This window comes from Falco rusticolus, chromosome 7, assembly GCF_015220075.1.
Source record: "Falco rusticolus isolate bFalRus1 chromosome 7, bFalRus1.pri, whole genome shotgun sequence".
Classification (NCBI taxonomy): Eukaryota; Metazoa; Chordata; class Aves; order Falconiformes; family Falconidae; genus Falco; species Falco rusticolus.
In genome coordinates this window covers 12,805,244-12,831,653 of record NC_051193.1, presented here as the reverse complement: position 1 = coordinate 12,831,653, position 26,410 = coordinate 12,805,244, and the positions used below count along the sequence as shown (strand labels likewise).

Sequence of the window (26,410 nt, the reverse complement as noted above, 5' to 3'; positions counted from 1 at the left end):
AAGAAGAAATACAGTCTCAGAATATGCTGATGTTCATCTGTAGTAGCTGCGTCCGTCTTGGGTGTGCAGGTTGGTCATTGATTCATAGCTGCTGTTAAATAGCAGAGTACAGCGCTGGAAGGTTCTCTCGGAAGCCAGTTTGGTAGAGTCAGTTGGCAAAACTGCCTAAAATTGCAAAGAGTAGCGTTACGGTGGCCAAAGATGCCTGAAATTACAGGGTTTAGGGCATGTCTGGTTAGACTGCCAGTGTCCACAATGAACAAAACCTGTTCTGTTTGTCCCAAGAAATGCACAGGAGTGGTTAGAAGCTTGACAGAAGCTAGGCAGGTACTCAGCTAATGCGGTCCAGGTCAGCGCAGGAAGGAGATTCCGCATCCATCACAAGTGATGCTGGGATGTTTGTGGTGCTACAGCACCCATACAAGCAGTGTCGGTGTGAAAGGAACAGTCAGAATTACGGCATTCGGGTTGCTACCACTGCCAAAGAACTGTGCCTGTGGAACCAGATGTTATGTATGCCCCATTATCTACACAGTGAGCTAGAAGAAATAGCTTTAACCCTGAAATTAATTTGTTTTACTGGTTTAAGGGTTTGTTTAAATCTTTGAAGAAGTACTAGTTACAGTACAGAGTTAAACTTTCAATTAGACATATCACTTACTAGTGTTTAATAACCGGATTTTCTTCTTTTCATGGGTACAGATTCCTGGCTGATATGGTTGAACATTTGCTTTAAATACTATGAAGTTTGATGTATGGGAGAAAATATGATTTCTCCTTGAAAGAGTTTGTGTAATTGGGAAGGTTTTATTATTATTTAGGTTGTATTCAGTCGAATGCATTGCTTAGAATGGTTTCCTTTCTGCCTTACTGTCTGTTAGGGACTAAATGCACCCAGTATGTATGGTCCACATCATTTTGCAGAGGATGAGCACGGTGTTAACTGTCTTCATTTGATACTACTAAGATGTTACTTTGACTCTTTATTTAAGGTGCTAAAATCCAAGTGTTTTGGATAGCAGGTCCTAATTGAACCATAATGGTTGATCTTGTGGAATACTTCAGTATCAAAAGTGGGAAATTGTGACTTACTGAGTACTTGTTCTAAAATAAAAGATGTCGCTAACATTACTGTTTCACAGAGTAGTAAAACCTTTAAAGTAATTACACGTTTAGTTAGGTATTTGGGAGACAAACTCATCTTTGGTTGCTGTACATAAGGACTAAATGATGTTGATGAAGGTGTCAGGTGACTGGGTTTATTTAATTGTATTTGTGTGAATTTAGGATTAAAGAAATCTTTTCAGCCACACTTCATTAAACAGGTCTGTGCCTGTTTGAGTGGAAGAATGAAAATCATGTGTTTCTTCAGGTTTAACTGTATTACTTTTACATTCTACTATTAATCTAAATGTGTAGCAGAGTTGAGAAGAGTCTGTAAACATTTGGATATTGCATTGCATTGAGAAGAGATATGCAGTCCCTTTCTTGTTTGTAATTAATTTACCATTTTGTCAAATGTTCTAGGTTTGCACTTCCCTTTTTTTAAAAAATATTGCTTCTCATCTCAAGAGACAAACAGAGGTCAGACAAAACTATTATTACAAAATAGTAATGAGGTTCATTCAGGTTTTTTTACAACTTAAATCTATGGTATGGAGATGACAATTCAGAATATGATCAGAAATGTGTGGAAATGCAGTTTCTGTAATTTTCCTGACATTGTGAAACATAAATATGATTTCTTTTTCGATCAAATTGTGTTCTTCCTGAGCTAAATAAATAAGCAATGTGAAACAGTATACAGATAATCCAAAAGAAAATCAGCCAAAGAGGAGAAACAGTACTACGCTATAGCTATCTTTTTCCCTTAATAGTTAGAAAGAGGGGGGCAGCTTTGCTGAAATTCAGCCAGCTGGTTGTCCAGGCTGTTTTGTTGGTTGTTTTGAGTCATTAAGTCGCCTATTCCAAGTGCAGGGATGTTTTGTGCCACCTAGCTTAGTTAGTGTTTGGGGGTTTTTTTTAGGTTTTTAATAGGAGTAATGACATGATGATTGCTTTTTGACCTAAAGCCTTCAAGTAGCTTTCTTTGTCTTCCGTTTTTTTTTTTTCTCCCTTTTTCATCCTTTACACTCAACAAATAATTAAATCTGCTAGTAAGTATAATGTGGCAGTCTTTCCTGAAGATGGAACTTCTTCACCAGCCGTTCTCAGGTTTTGCAATTCATAACTCTACTCCAAAAGAACCAATGTTCCTTTTTCAAACTAGTAGGTCTTTCAGACCCTAGCACTCGTCCTGGTACAGTGTAACATAAGCAGATGTTATTTGCTAATCATTCAAGAGGCCTGAACACAGTATCACATACAGACATGCATATATAAAAATATTCAAACAGTTCCTTAAGGATATTAGTGTTCTCTAAGTGCCCCAGCAGATGCTGGATTGCATGTTCGAGTCTCATCAGACTTCCAATAACAGATTTTTGGTTCTATATACACAACATTTAGTTACCACCTTTAAAACTAATTTCAACAAGTAAGGTGGTAACTTATTCTTTTTTTTATTCAGTGCTGTACAGAGGTACGTGGAAAACCATCTGCTTTCATGGCAGCTGAATGGCTGTTGCCTGTCACTGCTCAGCTTAGTGGTTTCTCTGTTCTAGTGCCATAATTTAAGTTTCTAAGTTAACCAGCTGTCCTCAGAAAAAAAGTTTGTTAATGATACTACACGAGATGTGGTTGCACTTTGTGAAAAATTTCCAATGGACAATCAACTTTTTATGTAATAAAATACTGGAACAAATATCTTGGGTTTGGTTTGGTTTTCTTTTAAAGATAATCCTAATGTATACTGCATGCCTTACCTGTTTTACTGAAAATTAAAAATTAATAAATTTTAAATTCCTACCCAGAAGAGGACAAGTGCATCTCCTTTTCTTGAGGGCTTAATTTCATCAAGCAGGTAGAAAATTTGGCATTTAAATTGCTAGGACCAAGGCCCAGAAGACCCGATAGAAGTACTATGTGCAGTAAGTGAATGAATTCTGGCAGTTGAATTTATAACAAAACATCATCATGCTACTAAAGCTTACTAATTAGGAGATCTGAGCAATGCCCATATGCATTTTAAAAAGATGAGAATTGCAGGTGCCGTCATTATGACGTTGCTAAGGTTGATCTGTGGTGGTGCAGTGATGTTCCCTGTAATCCTGTGCCTACTACCTGTCGTACCGTCTGTGGCCCAGCCTTCCTCTTTGTGCGCACCAGTGCCAGCAGGGAAGGTCACGGGTCCCTTTTGCAGCTTCTCTTAGTTGTCTTTAGCTTTGTTGCTGCCCTCATTCCTAGGTGAGGTACCCTAGGAATTGTTAAAATTCTGTCCTTTAAGTCTGTTAAGACCCACAAACTACAAGAGGATTGCTAACCTTCCCTTGACGGGGGAAAGCATTTCTCTTCTGTGAACGGTCAGGTTAGTCTTGACTTCAAAAAGCCTCCACATGCCTGTCACTGTTTCCAAACTCTTTGCAATTTTCTCGTGAAAAGGAAATGGTCAATTACAAAACCGTTTTGTTAAGATACAGAACAGCCTACTTCTCTCCGATACTTGGCCACTGTTCTTGTGGGGTTTATAGTAAGGCTTGGAAATCATTTCCAGTCTTTATCTGTGCCTCATTTCCTTTTCTATTCAAGGAGTAACAGTGTTTGCCTTTTCCAGTTGGTTGGGTTTTTTGGTTTGTTTTTTTTTTAACTGCATTGGATGTTTATAGAAATTGAACGAGCCAGTGCCTGAATAACAGGGATGCCTCTATTCACAAATGCCTGTTTCATTGGTACTTTCATGTTGCTCATTCTTAAGGTTGCCATCCTACTAGGTCTGTTGATACACCTTTATAATTCTTATTTTGGGATAAAATGAACTATTTTTGCCTGTTGCTGTTTTCCATCTTTCATACTGTGCCATTTTAATGGGGACAAACCCCACCTAATATAGGTGAATTGCCAGGAAGGTTAGAGCTGCTTGGATTCATGAAGGAAAAACACTTCACCTGGATTTTTTGGTGGTGGTGGTGGTGCGTTTTCTCCTCCAGCAGAAGCAGCAGGTAGTGCGAGGGGGCTGGTCACACCTCCCACCTCGAGCAGAAGAGGGCTGCGCAGTGTCGTTTCTGGTTAGTATTTTAAAAGTCACTGTAATTCAATATAACTAAGCGCTCTATGGCACACCAGCCTGCATCCAGGGGCAGCTGGTAAATGCTGTTTCTGTCCTGTGTGATGCTGTTTAATGGGCCAGTGTGGTCACTGTCAGTCCTGGTGTCAGCTGGGTGAAGTTATCGGTGGCAGTGTATCGATGGGTTTCTGTAATCTGAAAACCAGATCTGTTAACCATTATTAAATTAACAGTAATAATTGTTTTTTATTTATTATTAAATTAAATTAAATTAAATATTATTATTAAATATTTAAAGAAATATTTAAATTAGCAGTAATAGTTGTAATAAATGATTTTTCAAGATCTTGGGGAGATATATATATATTTAATCATTATTGGTATTTTGAGAGGGAGAAATGGGGCAGATAAAGGAACTTCAGCCTCTTCCCAGTTTTACTAGCAATGGGCAGCAAATAGGTGTTCCTGCAGCACAGGGTTTTGCTCTGCAGTTTCTGCTAAGAAGAGGGTGTCCTCGTGCCAGGGGCCCTCCCGCTCGCCCACTGACCTCTTGCACCTCTCACTGCGTGACGGCAGAGTCCTCCCATCTTGTGAGGCGCTGTAATTCATCCCGTTAGGATGCCTGCTGATGCCCTGGCTCCCAAACCGCAGCACGGAGGTGGCTCTGTCGGGGTTTCTGCTGTTCAGATGGCTCAGTGCCTGCTGAGGCTGTCATAATAATCCTATTGGCAACGTCCTTGGCCTGAATACGGAATAAAATGGGAAAAGAACGTGTTACTTTTTGACACTTCTCTGAAACAGAAACTTTTTTTTTCTTATTCCAGAACTATTGTGCCTCTGCTCTGTTGCAGTTAGACCGGAGAGACCCTATTTTTTTTTTACAGAATGCTAACTAGAATGCTCTAAGTCCATGAGACTTATAACCAAAACCTTTTTTCCTCCTGTTGTAATTTAATGGTACTCCAAAAAAACCAACAACCCGTGGGCTCAGCTTTACTGCCTATAACATCTGCTTTTAGAGATAATTTTCAGTAGTGTCTGAAAATAGGCTGGACTTCTGTGTTGGTGATGTGCCTGCTAATTCTGTGGAAGCCACAGAGCAGAGCACTGAGCACTCATGAAATCATTAATATTTAAATCAGTTCAGGTGCTCTCATTGATGGCAATGTTACACATTGGCAGGCCTCCGTGTGCTTTGGAAAGCGGTGAGCAGCAAGGTGCCTGCAAGGTGCAAGGTCATCAGCAACGAGCAGTAGCTGTTGATTGAGCAGCACCATGAAGTAACCTGCGTCTTGCTGTAACTTCTGTTAAAGGCTTCTTTGTAATGAGGAGGGCTGGGATATACATGAATAATTGTATTGCAAGGTTGTACTGGGAAAAAAAATCATGGTTGAGCAATTTCTGAGTCAATAAACAAATAAATAAGATAAAGGTGTAATATGTGTATTCATGTGATCATTGCTCGTTATTTCCCAGACCCATGGTTGCAAGCCATCCTGTGTGTTTTGGTTGTTTTGGGTTTTTTTTAACTTGTCCTCAGTGCAGTTTTATTTCATTCAACTTCTTTTGCAAAAAAAATAAGTTGAGTTTTTATACTCCCATCTAAAATGAAATCTCACGACTATCCAAAATAGTGCGTACTTAAATTACACATACTTTCATTCATCCTGCCAATTGTATCCACAGCCATACCCTACAACTTCTCAACCCTTGATAGTCAGCTGTTGTCCTTCTGAGCTGTAAAACATGCTAATAACTGTGTGAACTTTAGGTAACTGCAATTATACGAGGATGGAGTTGCCAGGGACCCTAATGGAAGCATAGGCAGGTGTTTGGGCACTTAACAGCTGATTTTGACAGAAGATTTTTGAAAAACTTAACTTTTCTTTCATTTAAATGTGGGAGCCAGGTATTTTGTTGTGATCTAATGAGCTGTGTAAACTTACCAGGGAAAGGTCACTTTCCATCTTATCGTTGCTCCTACCCAACCCCTGTCCCCACATAACATCACCATTTAAGCCATATTACTCAATTCTGAAATAACCCCAGGAAGGCCTGAAATATATTTCAGCCACGTTATTATTTCTGTCAGCAGTGATAAGCCAGGACAGCCTCACTTTCTGGGATGGGAAAATCAACTTTAGATTTGTAACAGGGGACGCTGTGCTCAGGAGATCCCCAAATGATGCAGCTGAATACTGGAGACAGACTACAGGAAAGCAGGAAAAAAAAGTCAGATCAGCTGCATTAATTTCCTGAGGTGTTGCTATCAACTGACAGACCCTGGGGCTTTAGGTGAGACATCTGTGCTTTAAGAAACATTATCCCGTACTACTCATTCAACACTAACACAATAGAAGATGAGGTTACAGTTATGCTGGGAATTTCATCGTGATCTCCCATTACACACTTTGCCAAAGGAGAAGAGATACTTACTTTGTGAGGGGCTTCCTCACCACAAGCCCCTCACCGTGTCCTGGTACTGCTCCCGACGGCTGAGATATTCCAGCTGAGATGCAAACGCAGAAATTGCAAATTATTCTATTTGCAAAGTGATGGAGCTGTCCCTTGGGTTTTGTTTTGGGGACCATACAGTGGGTGTACAGGCTGCATCCAGCTCCATGGCTGAGGGATCACCGCAGGGAGGAGCTGCCGAAGGTGTTTTGTGAAGAAGCCATGCAAGAGGAAGGAAGGGTGTAGCTGCAGTGGTGGTTTCTACACATGCCTCCCGCATCCTTTGGTCAGGAAGAAGGTGGTGTGACAAAACAGCCTCTGAGCCAGCTGCCAAAATGGCCCTTTGGGGCTGAAAAGCCCTGGACACATCACAGTGGTTTCAGCTGCTGCTGGGGGTGATGGGCAGGCTGGTCGAAGACCTGCGAGGGCAGCGTACAGAGCACTTCATTCGGGGAGCTGGACAGGCAGTGTTCCTTATTGCCCCGTGGAGCTGGGAGAATGGGAGCGCCGTGCAGCAGCGGCGGGAGCATCCCTGCACCTGGGAGCTGTGGGCAGGATCCGTGCCAGCTCAGCCGCTGCTGCCCGCGGGCGGCTAACAGGACTGGTCCTGGCCTGCTGGCATAAGGCGGCAGGTATGTAAGAGTCAAAAAACCCGCTGGGTTTTCCTTCATTTGCGGCCCATACCTTTTGTTTCCATTGTCCAAAGCAGCATCTAAAAGAAAAGAAAAACAAAAAAACCCCACCAAACCCACACACCCCCTCCCGACGGCTCTCACTGCACCCCGCCTTTAAAAGGCAGGCGGTGCAGCCAGAAGGACAATACTAAGTTTTAGAATTTTTCCCGTTAACCCGCAAACTCACGCGTTTGAAATCAGTTTTGCCGGGCAGCCGGTGCGCGGAGAGCTGCGGTGAAAGGTGCGGGAGCTCCGCGGGCCCGCGGCGCTGCGCCGGGCGGCCGCCAGGGGGCGGGCGCGGACAGGCCACGGCAGCTGCTGCGCCCCGAGCGCTGCGCCGGGCCGCGCCGGGTCACAGCGGGGCCGCGGGCGGGCGGGGTCGGAGGGACCCCAAAGCCCCTCTGGTTCCCAGCCCCCGCCACGGGCAGGGACCCCTCCCGCCAGCCCAGGCTGCTCCCAGCCCCGTCCAGCCTGGCCTTGGGCACTGCCAGGGATGGGGCATCCACAGCTGCTCTGGGCAGCCTGGGACAGCACCTCGCCACCCCCACAGTGAAGAATTTCCTCTTAATATCGAACCTAAAGCTGCCTTTTTTCAGCTTAATACCATTCCCCCCGTCCTGTCGCTACAGGCCCTACCAAAAAGCCTGTCCCCATCTTTCTCGAAGTCCCTTATGCTATGTTATGTTATAGTATACCCATTTAATAATTTACATTGTCTTTGTAATATATTATCTATATTACAGATATTAAAATGCTATATTTTTAATAACAAATGTATATAACTTCTTAATATATAATTATTTATATATTTAATATATATATAACTTTTTAATAACAAATCAATTTAATTTACTAACAAATTAATCATATTTTCCTACAGAAGATAATGTAGTTAATGTACAGTGTATTTTATATATTCATGGATAGAATCTATCTGGTCTATATTTAAATACAAACACATAACTAAAAATTAAGTGGTAATTTTAGAACTAATGTAGTTAATTGTATATAGGTTATACAGAATTTGTCGTTGAGTTAGTTCTAACAACTGTATATACATATATATATAGACACCTACACACAGACACACACATATACACACACAAATATATACGCAGACACACACAAATACACTCACGTAAATATCCACACACAGGCACCCCAACCACACACAAATTCACACATATATACACACATACACGTGCACACACACAAACACAAAGTGCACGCACTCCCCTTACACAGGCCACACACAAATGCAGATATCCATATGTAGAGCCCTCATGCACAGACATACGCACGTATATATCCACCCTCCTGCTCCTTACACACACACGCAGAGCGACGCAGTGGTAACGGCTGCCCACATGCTGCGGCACGGCGAGGTGGGGGCACCTCTTCACACCTCCCTTTGACTCCATCAAAAAATCAATAATGTAATAATGTATGGGAGTCTGTGTGTAAGGGTGTGTGTGTAAGATGTGTGTGTGTGTATACATATGAGATATGTGTATGGGTGTGCATACATGTGCCTGTGTATGTATGTGTACGTGTGTATACAGAAGAATGTATACGTCTTTATAAGGTATGTACATATATTTGTGTGTGTGTGCGTGCACATAAGATTGTGTGCACACATATGAAAGCTGTGTCTACACGTGTATGTAAGAGATGTGTCTGTGTATGCACGTGCATGTACGAGCTGTGCATACGAGAGCACGTGCGATGAATCCTGGCTGCCCACCCTGGGGGTCTCCGCAGCTCCTGCCCCATGAGCAGGCTCCCGGCTGCCCTGTGGCTTTCTGGAGGTGCCTGGGGGCTCCCTGTGCCCCACACCCCCCCATCAATTTGCTGCGGTCAGAGGCTAAAGCCCAGCTCTGCCCCTGCTCCCACAACAGCCTCTGCAGCTCTCAACAGGGAAGGTTTTGATCTTATCGCTCTATTAAATAGATGCTTCATTTTTCCCTGATGCTGGTGTTGTGATGTCAGATTTCTGCCATGACTTTCAGCTTTTTTCTTCCTTTTCCCCATGCAGTTGATCTGCAAAAGCCCACATGTCAGTAACTTCAATCCAACACGAGTAGGCAGGGTGCATTTCTAGTTTCCTGGCCTGGAGCCATTAGGCGGTAGTTCTCTAACGTGCTAACTACTATTTTGATACTTGATTCAAAAATATGTGCTTGGATGCTGGAAACGTTGAGTGCTGCCACCAAAAAATCCCATTCCAGTTTTGGAGCCTCCAAAAAGTTTTACAGTGGAGTCTGCCCAGCTGGCACTGTCCCATGGTGGAAAATTTACAGTCTAAGTCGTACTTGACCTGACAGTGAGATTCTCACAAGCTGTAATAGTCGCCCACTACAAAAACTTTATAGGTTTTATATATTATTTCCATATGTATTTTTACTCCGTGTTCACCCTATTCAATGAAGAAAAAGTTTTGTGAGCAAGGGAACAAGATTTTTGGTTTAATCTGCTAATAGTCCCCCACCTTTGGCTGCCCCAAATACAGCCCTTGCTTGTGTCTGCCCCCTGTGACACCCCCTTTCCCGCTCCCATCTCCTTCCCTTCCCATCTCCCTGCCTCACAGCCTGCAAGGGTGACTGGGCAGGCAGTGAAATGTACTGTGGTCTGCACAGACTGGCCAGCAAACGCACACAGGGGTGGTTTGGCCCCTTGGTCTCTGCCTTTTGAAGTAAGTAGGGAGCTGTGTACCTTTCTCTCAGATGCTGTACTAAGGCTCGTGTGTGTCCCCAGCAAATGCCAGCTCATTGCTACAGACACTGAAGAGACAAGAGACAAAAAAAATAAAATAAGAAATTTGCATTGAATATTTATTTCGATAAACATTGTGTACTCCAAACAACTACATGTTATCTCAGTTGTAAGCCACAATCTGTTGGGACCAATGTCCCAAGAGCTCTTGTCATCATAAACCAGTCGATGCATTACCACGGTCTGCGGACACAGAGAGCTTTCAAGTGCAAAGCAGATTATCTGAAAAGACATATCGCCAGTCTCCTTAACAACCCCAACAACGCTAAACTCCAGTAAAAATGCTTCATATGTCTGCAATTTAGTTGTCTTAGTGCCATTGTAATAAATTAATAGAAAATATATCTTTTTTTTTTTTTTCATTGGAAAGTCTATAAGAAAATGTACAAACATCTAACTCCGAAAAAGGACCAGCTGTTTCGGCGACAGGTAAAACAAGCATTCGAACAGAGGCAAAAAAATCCAAACATCCAAACAAACAAACAGACAAACAAAATGCAATCAAAAACCCCCACTCTACCGATGGCAGTTGTATAGGCAAACGTGGAAACATTTGCAGTAATAAAACCTTACGAAGAGGGTAACTGCAGCTTGTGCAGGGACTGTGCAGGATGTACAAAGAACAAGCGGTCAGGTAAGTCACTAGTCAAAATGTGCATGAGGAATTTCTAGAATGGTCAAAGATTAAAAAAGTGATCATATGGCACAAAACTGTTGCTGACTGGTGATGGTACTAGGCTTCATTCTGCCTTCAGAGCAGCACACTGACCATCCCATAAAGGTCAATGGGAGCCCTTTGCATTTCACAGGCTTGGCTGTCCCGTTACGCTGCTGCGATGCTCTGTTATCCCTCAGGCTTACAGACTGCAGTGATCCCGTACTCGGAATTCACAGCGTGAGACCGACCCTCGCTCCAAAACCAGCCCCATGTGACAAGCTTCGCATGATAGAACAACCTACTTCAACATCTTCTTCTCTTAATAAGATGAGAGGTTTTAGGAAAGAAAGAAAAAAGCGTTTCCTAGAGCCAAGTCTTATGATTTCACCCTGAGAATTCCCAAAATAGCAAAATCAGAAGCCACGCTTTCGCACAAAGGCAGCATGCTATAGAAGCTGAACAAACCACTGCAGGTGACAGGCCCAGCCGGCACGGTCCTTCCAGGCTTTTCCAGGAGGAGGGAGTGCGCTGGTGTCCCACTGTCCCACTGGAGCAGCACACTGCAGCGGGCAGCTCCTGCCCCGGCGTCATGCAAAACCACATCCCAAACCTGGTACATCCCGAGCCCAGCTTTCCTGCCCACCATTGGTTAAGTGCTCATGAAAGACCTACTCCTGCTTTGGTCCACTCTCGGAGGCAAGTGCGCCCCGCTGACACGTGCAATGGTATCAGCAGGCTTGCCTCAGGCTGACGAAGAGGTTTAGGTAACCCAGACAAATGTACTCAAGAAATACAGAATGTAGTAGTAGAATGTACTCAAGACTCTTTTTTTAGCCTATTTGCTCGACTCCAGGGATCTGGCTCTGTTTTGGCTATCAGAGAACATCAGATAAATGATGTTTAGATAATCATGGTTGAACCACAAGTGAGACTGACTGTTTCAAGGAATAGTTTCTGAAATCCCCAAACCATCAGAAGACACTGGGGGTAAAAACAACCCACCCCACTTGCCTTTCACAAGTGTTCCCCATTCATTCTGGAAATGGCACAAATGCCTAAAGAGCATTCATTGCCAGACTCTTGTTAAGAAGCGAGGGAGGGAAAGCTCGGCTCTTTTTTTTTTTTCTTTTTTTTTCTTTTTTTTTTAAATACAATACACAGGACATTCAGCAAGTTCAAAACAACTATATAACAAGACTGAAAAGAACATTTCCAGTTTCAAAACCCAGGAGAGGCTTGGGGGGAATGTAACCTACAGTACTATGTAAATTTTGCTCATGGTTGCTTTGACTTTGAGAGCAATTGATCTAAACCAGGCTTATAGACTGCAACACCTGCCCAGCCTTTGGAATGGCACACAAAATCCTTGCCCTTTTGTTCCAGCTACAAGATAGAGCTTTGGATATTCTGGAAAAAAAGCAACTTAATGACATGAACTTTAATTAAAAGAAAGTAAAATGAAGTAACCATCAGCAACTAGAATAATTTCTGTAGTAATGGGGACAGGCAGAGACAAAGTGGGGAAACAAACGCAGACATTATTGGCAAAATTTGCATTCTATGTACTTTGAAGAGCTCGTCATCCTATCATTTACCCCTTCCCCCTGCCCTTAGTGTCCTTAGCATAGCCACAGCCTCCAGAGACACCTTCAGGGCATTTCTGAGCAACAGGCAGAAATATTACTGAGCACTAGCAGTGCTTACGATGTTTTACAATAATGTTTAACTTCCCAGCTTCAAGAGAAGCCCCTGTAGGAGTCCTGGTTGATGCTAAGCTGCCTTCATCACCCAGATATTGCTTTGAAGATGGGGGAAAGGAGGTACAAGGCATCCAAGTAGTTGTATGGGGATTTCCACTATAATTCTTCAGCTACCTGGTATCACCTGTGTCACCTTCTATCCAGACGTCATGTAACTCTTCCAGGAGGACCAAGACACTCATGCCCTTAAGCCTAAGGACAGGATCAGAAAGCAGCACACAGCAGAGCAGTCTGATCCCATTCCCTCTGACCTCCCTGGAAAGGCAAGGACCGCTCACCCTATTTGAGGCTGAATAACGTAAGCCCCCGTATTCCCAGTTAAAAACTGGGAGCCTTGAACAGGATGGCTTTGACTGGCTACCATAAACCCTGCAGACTGACTCTGAACATTATTACATGGTGGGACTGTATGGGAAAGGCTGTATATGTGCTAATCAACATTGCTTTCCTTCTGGCCTACAGCTGCTTGTTGAAGGAAAACTTCTTATCTGAGCAACCACTGTTAAAACCCTTGATCCATAGGAGAAACGCAGTTTTCTCAGCAAGCAGAAAAATGTGGTTTCATCAGTCTCCACTAACACGTTTTAGCCTCTCCTTCTCTCATCTCCTCCCCAACTATGTGCCATGAGTTCGAGTGTACAACACAGATCCCAAAGAGCTTCATCAAACATCAGAGAAACACAGAATAATTTAGGTTGGAAAAAACCTTTAAGATTACCAAGTCCAACCCTAAACCTAACACTGCCAAGTCCACCACTAAACCATGTGCATAAGTGCCACATCTACACGTCTTTTAAATATCTCCAGCGGTGGGAAGCTTTAGGATAAATTCTTATTGTCCAGTTACACTTCCCAGCACCTAGCTAATCATTCAAATATCCTCTTTCTATCTCAGATTTTCAGCTAGTCTTTGAATTGGCATTCCATGTTTAAGCGAGCAGCTCATTACACTATGGAAAAAAAAAAGAAAAAGAAAAAGAAAAAAAAAGGTGTTTGGGCAACTTAGAGGCTCGTAAAAGCAATAGTCCTTGATGGCCTTCAACCCTAGAACTCCCCTTTTGAGAGGCAGCCCTGTCACAGGGGTGCTGATAAAACCAGCAGCTCGTCAAACAGGTCAAACCTTGCTTAGTGACACAAGGGTCAACACGGCATCGGTGGGCAAGTCAGCCGGCGAGGAGCTGGTGATCACAGAACATACACTGATCACAGAGGAAGGCTTTTCTGTCACATGTGGCCACTCTAGCTACTTACAGTGAGATATCTTTGTGAACAGCAACAACAACAACAAAATGCTACACCTCTGGAGCAGGCTGGCGAGGCGCCTGCGGTGAGCAGTCAGTAGTCCGTCCCACGGGGGCAGTGCTGGCAGCCAGGAGGCAAAGCAGTGTGTCCTCATAATTTCATTTTCTTCACCACAGGAATCGGCAGTGCTTGATAGATTTTAGCTGAGTCCTCATTAGTGACCAGCTTCACCCAGACAGGGCGGAAGCTGCCTTTGAAGCCCACAAAAGCCATTTTTTCTGCAAACAAGAGCAGATATATATTAGGAGTGTGTCAGGGCTGCACCAGATACCCACCCATGTGTGTGGCTACACCCAGTGCCTGGATGGATGCAGGTGGACAACAGCACAGGTGCACACAATCTTTGCCCATTATGCATTCCCCAGGTAGTAAAGAAATACTTTTCTAATGAAGCTTAACTAAAATTTCATTTACATGTTGTATGCTTCCATTAATTAATAATGTGTGATACGTATCAGAGGAGAAAGAGAGAAGGAAAACCCCTTCCTAGCAGGCAAGGTTGAAGCTATCATTGTTGGCGTGGTGCTTATGCTCAAAAGCCTTTCCTGCTTGGGAAAGGTGGGGTGATGAGGAGGCACAGGACAACGAAGACCTTTGTTAGTATACATTAGTGTATAACACACACACACAAGAGGAAAGCGTACCAAAAGCTCACAGTTAGAGCTGATCAGAGCACCATGCACACAGAGCAGTATTCTAGCGCAATAAGCGATGCTTTGAAATCACTATGCTTTGTGCCTGCAAGCTGGAATTCTGTTTCAGGAGAAAACCAGCTAAAAATAAGTTCAGACAAGTAAAAAAATCCTCTTTTGGGGCATTTAGTAGGAAAAAGTCCAATATTCCTATTGTTAAAATGCCTTTTTATTTAAAATTAAACCTGGAAAATCAAACCCCCTAAATTCTTCACTTCTAAGAACAACTGCCAGAGCACTTTTTCCATCTACAGGATTAAACTGAGCGCAGTGGATACAACCTTACCGAATAAATAAGTGACTGGTCCCAGGACGTTTGAGCACATGCTGATAGAAACAAGCAAGGCAAAGTTTAGAAGCAGAAAAAAGGTCCCTTTACTGGAACCATGGGAGGGGAATAGAAAAGCTGCTACCTTTTAACCTAAACCCGTCCTCTGCTCCAAGTTTCTCCAGTACTTTAGTCCATGGTCCTCTTGAAATGAATCTTCCTTTAGATGTCACCAGCACTATGGAGCTGGAGGAAACAGAGCCATTTACAGACAGTCAGAACACATTCCTCGCTACTGGTAACTCCTGCCTGAGCGACTCAGCCACCCACAAACAACAGTGGTTTCTCCTTTAATGGCTTTTGTTGATACCTTCCAACAGTTTAGCCATATATTCACTTTTCCAATCATGCACAACCCATGAGAAAACAGACAGGATTCACCTTTTTTTTTTTAAACGCTGTTTTCTAGGATCATTTAAATATTTCCAACCAGCAATTCCATCCTGCTTTGATCAGAAAGGAAGATGCTCTCCCTGAGATGCTCTTAGCAAGTCTCAAGTAATTTCTTGTTCTTTCTTCATTACCAGATTAAACCTGAAGAAACTGACTTCTAGACTTTTGCTGGCCTGATGCTTTCCCTTCATTTTCAGTGTGCTTTTGCTTAAGAATTTGTTTAGTATTATCATTAGTAGTAGTACTACTACTGCCATACTTGCATGTAGTGTGTTTCACTCAAATTTCTTGGGGTACTCTACAAATGCCAAGTGAAAAACAAAAGACATGAGGTAATTGCTTGGGTAACACTCGATAGCTGCCTAGGCTTATTTCTAGATGGGTAGAACAAAAACCCAAGTCAAACATCAAGAGATAATCATGCAGTGAGCCTTTGCTGGGGAGAAGTGCAGGACACTCAGTGAAGTTAAGCTCGTGACGCCCTACAAGATGCACAAACACCCCCCATGGTTATCTCAAAGCCTATGGAGGAAGAGCTACTCTCCAGTGAGTTCCGCGGAAGTTTTGCCATTCAGTTCAACAGGGCTGGGATGCCATCTTTGTTGACCTCCTAATTAAAGCTGCACGACACTAAGTGAGTAAACGCTTGCTTAGAGGAAATTATTTCATTCCACCTTGCAGGGTCTGCATGACGGAAACTTCCTTGACTCAGATGGCATTTGCAGTCTTGCAGAACGAGCGCCTTGCTGTGCTTGCTTTCCAGCATCACAGTGGACACAAGGCACTAAAATTAATTAGGCAACAGCTCCTGCAGAGCTCAAGCCCTGAGCAACTGCATGCAGCAGTTGTATCTTAACACCTCAGCTGGAACTTGAACTGTTCAGGGGAAAATAGCAACGGGTGGTGGCAGAGGAACAAGAGAAGCAGAAGAGTTAAGAGTTGTCAGGACTTTTCCTAGAATAAATCCAAGGTGTTAAAATGCTCTAGTGCTTACAAGAGTGGATTGAGCTGGCAGGCCGGTTTTGACTACTTTGCGGATGCTGAATCACCTCTTTTTTCTTCCTTCAGTTCACTAAAATCATTACTTTCTATTAAGCCTTTCCTGCTATAGAAGTTTAAAATAAATTCACCAGATGTTTTGTTTTCTCATCCCTGGGAAACTCATCAGAAAAATGGATTTATTAAAAAAAAAGGCATCTGGCCTGCAGAGTGTTGCTTAAATGAACAAAGAGGCTTGTCCTTGCTAGAAACACCTCTTTTTGCATCCTTAAATCCATAAACCTAGAAGCTGTTTTAGCAGGCTTCTTCCCCGCCGCCAGCATCGTCCCTCTGCACAGCTCGAGCTCCATATGGTGGCGGAGAGAGGTGACAAGCTGCTGGCTGTATGGTCCCACCAGCCGCACGGTGTCCCCAGCTGAATCTGAACAACAGGTTTGTCCAACAAATGGATCAAAGATCTTCCATGGCTATAGCTGAAGCCCATGCCTGATCAAATTGCAAAGGCCTGCAGGGACTGGGCTGGAAAAACTTCTGGTGAAAGAAGGATGATAATTTGGGGGTTCCATCCTTGCAAAGACACAGCTGAGTGAGACCTGAGAGGTGCTGACCATGCTGGGTTAAGTTCCACTCCTAACCCCAACCCTAACCCTAACCCTAACCTTAATCCTGTTCCAACACTAATCCTGAGAAGACAATGAGGCCCAGAAAGATTTAAATACACCTGAAGTGTAGTTGCCATTCAATCTTCTAAAGTAAGAAAGAATCCAGGAGCCACATTTAGCCAGGATTGAGATTGGATTTTTTGCAGAGGAGGATGGCCTCTCTGAAAAGCTCTCTTATTTTTGTGTGCAAGAAAAGTGAGCAACTACCATGCTTCTCTGCAGTAACTACTCAATGTGGGTTTTGCAACCTTCAGAATTATTTAAGACAGTAGAAACACATCTGCATCCACCTGCGTGACACTGCTGAAACTTCCCCTACATCTCCAGAATAAATGCCAGCACAATATCCTGTTGATCTGCCCACAGCTATTTCAGACGATTCATCAACAAAGCAATCCTATTTGCATTAAATGTTACATATCAGGTTTCAAATCGACACAGATTTAATAACAATGAAATATATGCGTTTCCCAATAGCACTCCACAGACTATACGGGCACAACCCCTTTGATTAAAGGGTTTCTGATTTTGTTCCCATTCTTATGCCAGAGGGCAAAGTCACTGTCATCCTGGATGTAGGAACATGTGTTGGCTACTTACCACCTGCTTGCAGAACTCTGCGTTTCTGGCTGCCCATACTTAAAAAATAAAAGCATCCAGCCCTTAGGTCTGGGCAGGGAACATGTGCAAAGAGGAATGTATTTTATTAGTGGAAATTTCTGCCATTTAAGAGAGTATGCAGACAATAGAAAAATGTAAACCGTGCACATCTGTACCGATAAGTGGTTTGTGAATTTAAGCCTGTGGTTCGTCTACAACCCACAACATAAATGTAGATCTGCAGTTTATTAATCAAATGTAGCTCTGCAGTTTATCTGGGGCTTGATCAGTTCCTAAATCACAGAGTCTGCATCCTGCTGCTGCCTGCACATCCCACTCCCGTTTGGACCCTTTTGAAGCTGGTGGGTACAGAAGCACTTTGTCAGCCCGGTCAGCTGACAGCCCACGTTGGGTGACAAACCCCAGGAAACAGGTGAGTGTTGTACAGCATTCTTGTATGATGCACCTGAGTAACACCAGATTATTTACTCACTGGTCTTTGATGTTGCTGATGTAATTTTCTAACTGTGCTGGGATTCCTTGTAGAATTGAGTTTTTGAATGTTACTCGATCAACGACTTTTCCATGATGTCCATCAATCACAACCAGTTGGATACCCTCATCGGTAAGGAAAAACCTGACGCCGTCAACCTGTGCGGGGGGGGAAAAGTATTCTTGATCTATCATAGTAATACAATTACAGACAGCCACCTGTAAGAAGTACTGATAGTCTTGTGTCACTGGACTGCTCTTTCTATCAAAGGGCAGAATTCCAGATCTCTGAGGCCAAGTTGTCCCACATTTTTACTAGTAAGGGGAAGCTACAGCCATTTGTTTGGGTTTTTTTTTTCCTGCAAAATAGAAAGCAGAAGTGATCTGAGTCTAACTATCCGTGGTAATTCTGTAAGCAAATTTTCCATAAAAATGAAGCAAGTACCTGAGAATTTTGTCCCATCAAGTTCACTGAGAGGACCTGCTCACCTCAATGTATGCAAAATCATCCTTTAGGTGGAAGTACTGTTTCTTATAAGTTTCTATTTTCACTTCTAGTAGGTGGTCCTTAGTCTTCTGTTTACAAAAAACAAACAAAAAAAAAAAAAGGAGAGAAAAAGAGTTATTCTACTGAGGACATCCATTACCTGAATGCTGCATTTTTCAGAAAGCATTTTAAACCTTGAAATTCAATCAACAAGAAAGCTACATAATAAGCACTGACTTGCCAAATTACATCGCTAATGAGACTGGGCACTATGGTATCCTCTCTGCTCATCCTGTCAGCATTTAAATTGTTTCACCTAATGGCAGAGCATAAGTGATTCTCACTTTGCAGAGCTGACACATAATTCTCTGAGGCTTTGCTGTGGATTCCTGCTTCAAGGGTGATGAGTGAAAAAAACCCCACAAAATAAAACACAAAACCCCAGATAAATATCGCCCTCCCTCCTCCAGAACCAGACTAGATTTGATATAGGAGACAGTATTGTGCATTATATGAATGAGAGAGACACTCAGCTATGTGGTCCCCTTTCTGACACTGCTGTTATAGCCTGGAGGAGCTGGAAGCCGGGCAAGGAACTTTGTGACTCTCCAGAACCATTCCCTGGACCAGCCTGTCTTCCAGCTCATCACTTTTCACCCTGTGCTTTTAAGCACAAGACATCACAACAGAGCCCCAAAAGACTTCAGTATCCAACTTCAACCGAAGTCTTGGGTGACTCTGTCCTTCAAGGACCTGCGCCCTCGGTGCATGCAAGAATCTGTTTGGTATTATTCCACACGCCTGAACCACTTCAGAAAACTCAGCACAGGACGTACTGAACCTGGTATAAAACCCTTCTATGCCTGTGGGCACAATATGTGCCAGAACTACAGGTTTACACTGGCAATAATTCTGTAATAAGAAATCAACTACTTTACCAGTTGTGCACTGGAAAGCTTCTTAGGCATGGGCACTTCTACTATCGGTGTCTCAATGTACTTGGGATAGGCCATGGCTTCACAGTCGCTGGCGCCAGCCGTCTTTGGGATCACAGCTTTGATTCTTATTCGTTCACAGCCCTTGACAGAGCAGAAAGCAAACTTCTCCTTTTCATTTTGAGCTTTGAGTTTCAGAAACAGCAGCCTACAGGTAGGAGAGAAAAATGAGCGGCAGCCTTGAGACTTCCACGCAAAAAATGGCTGCCTCTCAGTTTGGGTGAACTCCTTCCTAATGCTGTGCAACAATGTGCATTGAGAGCCTCAGTGCCCACGTCTGCGTTTTATAGTGCTCAGCATACCACGTGCAAATAAAAGGGGACACAGAAATGCTTTGGGGAGTCAAGAAACTTAAGACAGATAAATTAGATGACACCTGAATGCTCTTTCAGATCTATTTTATAATGATACATATATGTAGAAATACATGCTTTGTATTTTAGGTCTTTCTTTCCCATTATTAAAATTCTTTAAAATAAAATAACAGGCTTTATACTCTTAGTTCCTGTGCATCCCTGTTGTGTTGTGTTAAAATGGTTGCCGTTCAAAACAAGAAGGGTTGGGTGTGTCTCCAGTTCAGTTTCATCATCTGCACTTTGCTTTTGTCTTTTTTTTTCTAATTTGTATTCACTTGGCAAAGTGTTTCCTAGAGTAACTGCAGCACAGCAGAGGCTATGAATGACTGGCAGCTGTGGGAGTCCCAGGAAAACCTCACACTGGTCACATTCCCAGAAAGAGTTTCTGGTTTTGTTGTGATCCTCACTAATGGCATTAGCCAAATGGCTCACAATTCCAGCAGCTTTCCCAAAGCGGTGTCCAAATCGGCCAAGGCCTGCTTCCTTACCCAGTGTCCTCATCCCAGTAGTAGTATCCTTTACTAGGGTATCTGTGCTCCAGTTTCTCCATTTGAGAAGTTCTGTAGAAGGTTCCAGTTTTGTACGTTTTCTTCAAGAGACGATTGTGGATGTCTGAGAGAATGGAAAATGTCGTCCCTTTAGGATAGCAAAACCCTACTTGGATCCAGTCGTTCCTAAAAATAGCAAAGACTGACATTATAACGAGTTGATACATGACTATTATTTTCCTGGGCATGCTAGAAGCCAAACTAAATAATTCACTCTGAAATGTAACTTAATTTTTTCCTGGCTAGTTAAAATTTTAATGGTTTGGGATGAATCAATGCAACGTAATTTAGACATAACAACCATGGGTTAGTTAAGCAATGTGGGTCAGATCTGCTCCTGACTTCTACACCTGTGACTTCCATGCACCAGGAATGAATTAGCTCTAGCTTCTAAAAATGAACCGTGTTATCTTGCAGGGCTTCCCACGGGAGGAAACGGGAATCTGAGATGTCAAATGGAATGATGGTGAACTCCGTCGACTTCCTGGAACAAGCATGTTCATTCTGGAAAAGCTCACAAGGTGAAGACCTCACTCATTAAAAATGTGCAGTTAGTTACATTATTGAACTGGAATGTTGGAATTCAGTCGGATCACTCACTTGTTGAAGTTGATGAGCCATATGGCGAGCTCTTCGGGGGCTGTCTTGTCCCAGTGGATGGTGTAGCCTTTCCTCAGAGTTATGACTGGCTGATACTGCTGGTAATGAGTGCTTTTGCTCAAAGCGCCTTCCAAGTAGAGTGGGTGATTGTGGTAGTCATTTTTTATTATTTTCATTTTCAGGTTGGCTGGCTTGTAGGCTTGGATGTATATCTAGATGAGAAAAAGATCACCAAGGGTTTAATGAACTACAGTAGAACATTAAAGGCGCAGCTACTCAATAGACATGAACTGCTGCGAGGCCTGTGACCAGCGGCGACCTGTCCGCCGTACACTTATATTCAATTTCTTAGGCTTCTTTTTCAACAAGAAGAGAAGGAACTTTTTCCTGTTTTCAGCAAAAAAGAAGGATAATTTCCTCATCCACCGAGTTCAAGACCATGTGCTGGTCAAGGCTTCAAACAGGTCTGCAGGGGAGCCGAAGTATTTCACAGCTCAGCAGTGGGACAATATCTACCTCAGGCATCTGACTCCTACTGAACAAGGACCCTTTTGTATGGATTTCAGAAGCATGAAAACCAGCTCAGTGGTTAGAAATTGGCTTTAGTGGCATTACACGGGAAAAAAACCCAACAGTCACAACACCCAAGATAAAACCAGGCGCTACTCATCAGAGGAAAGTGAGGACTCTCTCAAGGAGCAGCGCTCGGAGCTTGTGTGGTAGGAAGAATGGTTTGGTGGTTGCACAACAGGATGAAGGATCGTGAGAGCTGAAGTCTAATTTTGACTGCTCAGTACGTTTCCCATAACACTGTGGGCAACACTTCCCTCCATAAATCAAGGAAAAACAACTAACCGACAGCCCATAGATTTATGAATATTAATCCGTTCATGCCCATGGAGCTCTTAGGTGACTTCAGGCAGAAGCTGTCAGACCTGTGAGCAGTCGAGGTCAAAGTATCTAAAAATGTACCACAGTTTCATCATGTTCAAAACCACCTGTGCAGACACGCAGATAAATAAACCTTGAAGCCCCTGCAGAAAGTGCACTTCTAAAGGTCAAGCTTTACAGTGCCAAGAAAATTAAAACAAAGCGATAACAATAGCACTTGGTAAGCAGCTTTACCTGTGCAAAGTGACCGCTGCAGATGGAACCTCTCCAGTCGGGCACGTCAATGCAGTCAGGGTGCTTGATTAACCAGTTATCTTCTTTTATCAGGTATGAGCCTGGATATTCTGACACAGAACCATCTACATCATGAAAAACTGATGTTTTATCACCATCCATATCCAGACCATTGAACCAGGGGCCAGGTTCTCCAAAGAAGACCCTTGAGGTAATCTAAACAAAACAGTGAAAATATTTACATCTGCTCAAAGGAATCCATCACTTACAGCACAGAGCAAGGGATGGCTATGGTCACTAGGGTGGCTCAAAGGACACATTTTCTGACTTTATTTGGGATTGGAATGTATCTTGGGCAAGAAATAGGGTTGGGTTTGTGGCTCGATTTGTGCATAATGAAATCTATGTGTGCACTAACATCACCGTTCTTTAAATGGCCACAGACATTGGCTGCTCACCTCAAGACATTGCAAGCTATGTTACGTTCATAACATATATTTAATTATATTTTATTCAATAATTCAATAATATATATTGAATAATTTCGATGGCACTGAGGCCCCACGGCTCCAGATGAAATTTGGGGTTGCAGGTCCTCGGAGACAGCACTTACGTGGGAACAAAACTGAGCTTTTGAAACTGACCATCCAAAGGTGGAAGCACCAAAACTATTTTCAGCTGAGCCGGTCTTGTTAGCTGGCAGGAACGCCGTGCCATTTGGTACAGGCATATGAGGATGGCCTCTGCCTGCACACTGCCTCTTCGGTCAGCCTGGAGTCAGCCTAGAGCTGGGCGACACGCTTCAAAGGTGTGTTTGATTTGCCAGGCAGTGCAGACACAGACTGCCCTGCTGACTGTGGGGGAAAGGCTAAATCAACCAGAATTTCAGCCTCAGCTGTGAGAAGGTGGGTTTTTTTAACTTTCTGGAGGAAGGTTCAGGATATGGGGCAATTTCACAACAGCCACTTCGCTTACTGTCTGCTAATGTATTTTTAAGGTTCCAAAGCCACATAAAGTCACACTGATGCTGGGAATAATCAGTGACCTCCCCTGGGAAATGGCTGCTCAGGCAACTTCTGACTGATATTTTTATCCAGCTTGCCCGTCACCCGCCTGCCTGGTGCAATGTGAGAAAGTAACCAACCAACGTTTTTAGGGGAATTTTGCCTTTCCCATCCCATTTGGCACAAGGATCACGAGTCAGCACTTTTCCCGACACGTGAGCAAGTCTGCTAATTTTTTGAAAGTTAAGCAACCCAAATCGTTTCAGTCTCAACCGCTTTATTTATTTATTTGTTTGTAATGTTTGGCAGTTGGATTTAACAGCTGCTAGAGGTGAACCTCAGCAAACCAGTTAGCACATATTTGGGCAAACAAATTCAAAAATAACTCAAAAGCACAGACCCCAGGACAAGTTCAGGCCAGCACCCAGACGTCCACAGTGTAACTCAAAGTTTGGCAGATCCCTTTTGCCTGGACTCTGCTCTCATTTATGCCTGTAGAACTGGAGTCCGTGGAATTACCCTGCTGTGCGGGGCTGCAGAATTACCCTGCATCGGCTCAGTTTCACTGGCTGTTTCCCAAAATCAGTATTTTCTGCTTCTAGGTGAGTTAGACCTTCCACAACAGATTTCCTTCTGTTGTTGCTTTAATATGAAACTGCTGTTGAAAATAAAGGGGCAGATTCTTCTCCCTATTCCACAGTTCCTAAGACATACAGAAATGGGAATTATTTTCACTTGAATAACACTACTTTTTTCTTGTTTTTTTTTTTTACCTGACGCCCGCTTCTGGTTTGCTGCAAACCTGTCAGAGAATTGGATTTTCTTGTTATTTTACCTGTCCAGTTTCCCCTTTCTCAGCTGCCATTCTCTTTGTTAAACTACTGGCAAAGACATGGGGCAACCTCCTGAAGTTCCCGTGTTTTCTCTTAAAGGCTGCTTTACCCTTTTTGCCTCAAGCCCCTTTCCAAGCCGACTGGAAAAGGCCTTTTTGAGAAGGATAACTCACAGGGACATCTTCAAAATGAATGTCGGTGACATTGTTGTTGGGGCAGCTCTGCCAGGCGTTGTTGAGCCGGAAGGCCAGAGCGCTTGTGTGCCGGCCGACCAGGGCAGCGAACTTGCGGAAGGTGCAGTTCTGGACGTTGATCGGTCCATCGTAGAACTGAATCCCTCGAATGGGAAAATCCCTAAAACACATTGGGAGGAAACAGAGACTTGGTCATGACACATCAGCGTGGGGATGAGAATGTGTTCTAGACACCTACAGTCCCACAGCACTTGTTTCCCAGCTGCTTTCATTTTTCACAGGCCTTAGGATGACTCCTGAGTTCATGTTTTGGAAGAGAAGGGATTTCCCTCCTTTTTAGGTCTGTGAAGTCCTCTCAGCCTTGCAAGTTCAGCTCAAGTTCTCTTGTGTCTGAACAGATCACCTTCATTTGGTCTGTGCTCCTCCAGGGAAGGAGCTTATAGCAATGCCAAAGCATTGACCTAAAAATGAATAAATTCGTGTTTGCGATCAGAAACGAGTTTTGCAGCCGCAAAACCTGAAACTCATCAGCCATGCAGACTCCTTGGGCTGAATAACAGCAGGGCTGAAAGCAGTCCCACCACATCTTTCAAAGGAACTTGGAGAGAAACAGTGCAACAGTGCAACACTCTGCTGCAATAAAAAGAGGAGTTGAAAACAAGGAAAGGTCTTGCAATCTATAGGGTTGAAAAGAAGTGAAGAGGCAGACTAATGAACTTTTACTAACAGCCTTCTCTGATATCATCTGCAAGGTAAAGAGGACACCATTTTTCACACGGATTAAGTGAATGAAATGCTTAAACTCCTTAAGAGGCTAAGATGTTTTAAATGTCATTTATGATAAATAAATCTGATCCCTTCCTCACGTGAATGGCTTTCCTTAGACAGCACTTGCCTGCTTCTGTGCATTTGTTCTGTCTCTCTCAGTTTCTGCACACAACACCCAAGATGAGATACACCCACATATATATATGTAAAGGATGTAAGAAGAAGAGTCATAGCAGACTGGACTTTGATTATTACTATAGTTAATAATAAGCCTCCTGTATTGCTACCAACAAGCAAAGTTGAGGTGTTTAATATGGCAGAAAAAAATCAGCTGAGCTGTTTGTTCACTGTAGGGCTACTGCTAGGATAACTATGTTTTCAGGAATAATATCAAAACATTATTGCACTTGCAAACCAATCTGTAGTCCTAAGGTCTAGGAAGAGGCCACACACAAAGTTCACTGGGCGTTTCAAAACTATTTAACAAAGGCATCAAATTCCTGTAGCACAGCAGCAACAGTAAGAGAAGTTCTGAGGACATCTACAACCACATCTGGGCCAGTTCAAACCCAGCTTCAATGCTTTCAAACAAGCTTCAATGAGCTTTCCCGGCTGCTGATCTGGATGGAGCAGGTCAGCATAGCTCAGCCACTGCTGACCACATACACAGAAGTGCCCAGCTAGCACACACTTGCTGTCTGCTCAACTCCGTTTGCAAAGGGGAGGGGGAAGCAAAGAGGAGTCTGATGCTGTCTTGGCAGCCTGCAAGTATGTACCTGCCAGCAGCAGCTGCACAGTGAAGAATGTTGGGATCGGGAGACGTGAAACCAAATCCATTCAGTGTAACAGTTATTAAACTGAACAGTGCTGAAGAAACCACACTGGGCTGGAGTTTGCACTGAGTGGGAACAGTGAGTGCTTTGATGTGCTCAACTTACGGGCCGATGGGCAGGGTCCTTCCTCTGTGATCCAGACCTCCAGGTCCCCAGATCTCGTTGTCCATCGTCTCAGTGCCCAGGTTTCCACTCTCCCCAACGAACAAGCTGTTCTTGATTTCTTGCTTTGAGCCATCATCATGAGGGAATGTCCCACCACTAGGCAGGAAGGGCTGGAGGTGACGGAGCTGCTCACGCCCGTCCCCCCCAGCTCTGCCCCAGGCTGCAGCACAGCCTGCACCACACTCACCTTGCCAAGGTCAGGCCAATGCCGTTGTCAGCAAACCTGCGGAGAGGAGAGAGATGCTTCAGAAGAGGTTTGGTTTTGCTTGGTTTTATCACACCAAACTAAAATAACCAAACCAATGAGGTGGAGGTCAGCAGGGCTTAGCTACTGAACAGTGCTCCAGGGAAGCTCCGGCTTTTCCAGGCTTGCTCCCTGCCCAGCTCTGGAGGGTCTCTTGGCACCCCTGGCCGTGTGTGCAGATCACATGGAGCAGCAGACATGCACCTGATTGCTCCAAGCTGAGGCTAAGCCTATGATTACTGGGCATAGTTTACTTGTCTGGTAAAGCTTTTTCCGTGTCTAATGACAACGCTCTTTCCTTTTTGTTAGC

General features: G+C 43.6%; 1 protein-coding gene and 1 long non-coding RNA gene across 6 annotated transcripts in view; both read right to left on the bottom strand.

The window, feature by feature from the left end:
• Positions 1–2,033: 2,033 nt before the first annotated feature.
• Positions 2,034–7,757, bottom strand: LOC119150788. 3 transcript variants are annotated; one of them, XR_005105206.1, is made up of 3 exons: positions 6,633–7,757; positions 4,710–4,904; positions 2,034–4,357 (listed from the first exon to the last, which is right to left on the bottom strand). It is a non-coding gene; the product is annotated as an uncharacterized LOC119150788 (long non-coding RNA). The 3 variants fall into 3 exon arrangements; XR_005105205.1 differs by lacking the exon at positions 6,633–7,757 and adding an exon at positions 6,599–6,616; XR_005105204.1 differs by lacking the exon at positions 6,633–7,757 and having other exon boundaries at positions 4,710–6,610.
• A 2,338-nt stretch (positions 7,758–10,095) lies between these two features.
• LOC119150785 (cell migration inducing hyaluronidase 1) overlaps positions 10,096–26,410 on the bottom strand; it is a 114,923-nt gene continuing 98,608 nt past the window's right edge. For 2 of the 3 annotated variants that reach the window (XM_037393639.1, XM_037393640.1), the window contains exons 19-29: positions 26,044–26,079; positions 25,797–25,952; positions 24,070–24,250; positions 22,060–22,275; positions 20,935–21,146; positions 20,275–20,460; positions 19,374–19,578; positions 18,438–18,524; positions 17,950–18,107; positions 14,888–14,988; positions 10,096–14,000 (exon numbers count right to left, since the gene is read on the bottom strand). In XM_037393639.1, coding sequence (XP_037249536.1) covers positions 13,873–14,000; positions 14,888–14,988; positions 17,950–18,107; positions 18,438–18,524; positions 19,374–19,578; positions 20,275–20,460; positions 20,935–21,146; positions 22,060–22,275; positions 24,070–24,250; positions 25,797–25,952; positions 26,044–26,079 — 1,666 coding nt within the window. In that variant the 3' untranslated portion in view covers positions 10,096–13,872. The remainder of the gene's footprint in view (positions 14,001–14,887; positions 14,989–17,949; positions 18,108–18,437; positions 18,525–19,373; positions 19,579–20,274; positions 20,461–20,934; positions 21,147–22,059; positions 22,276–24,069; positions 24,251–25,796; positions 25,953–26,043; positions 26,080–26,410) is intronic. The other variant, XM_037393641.1, reaches the window with a different exon arrangement.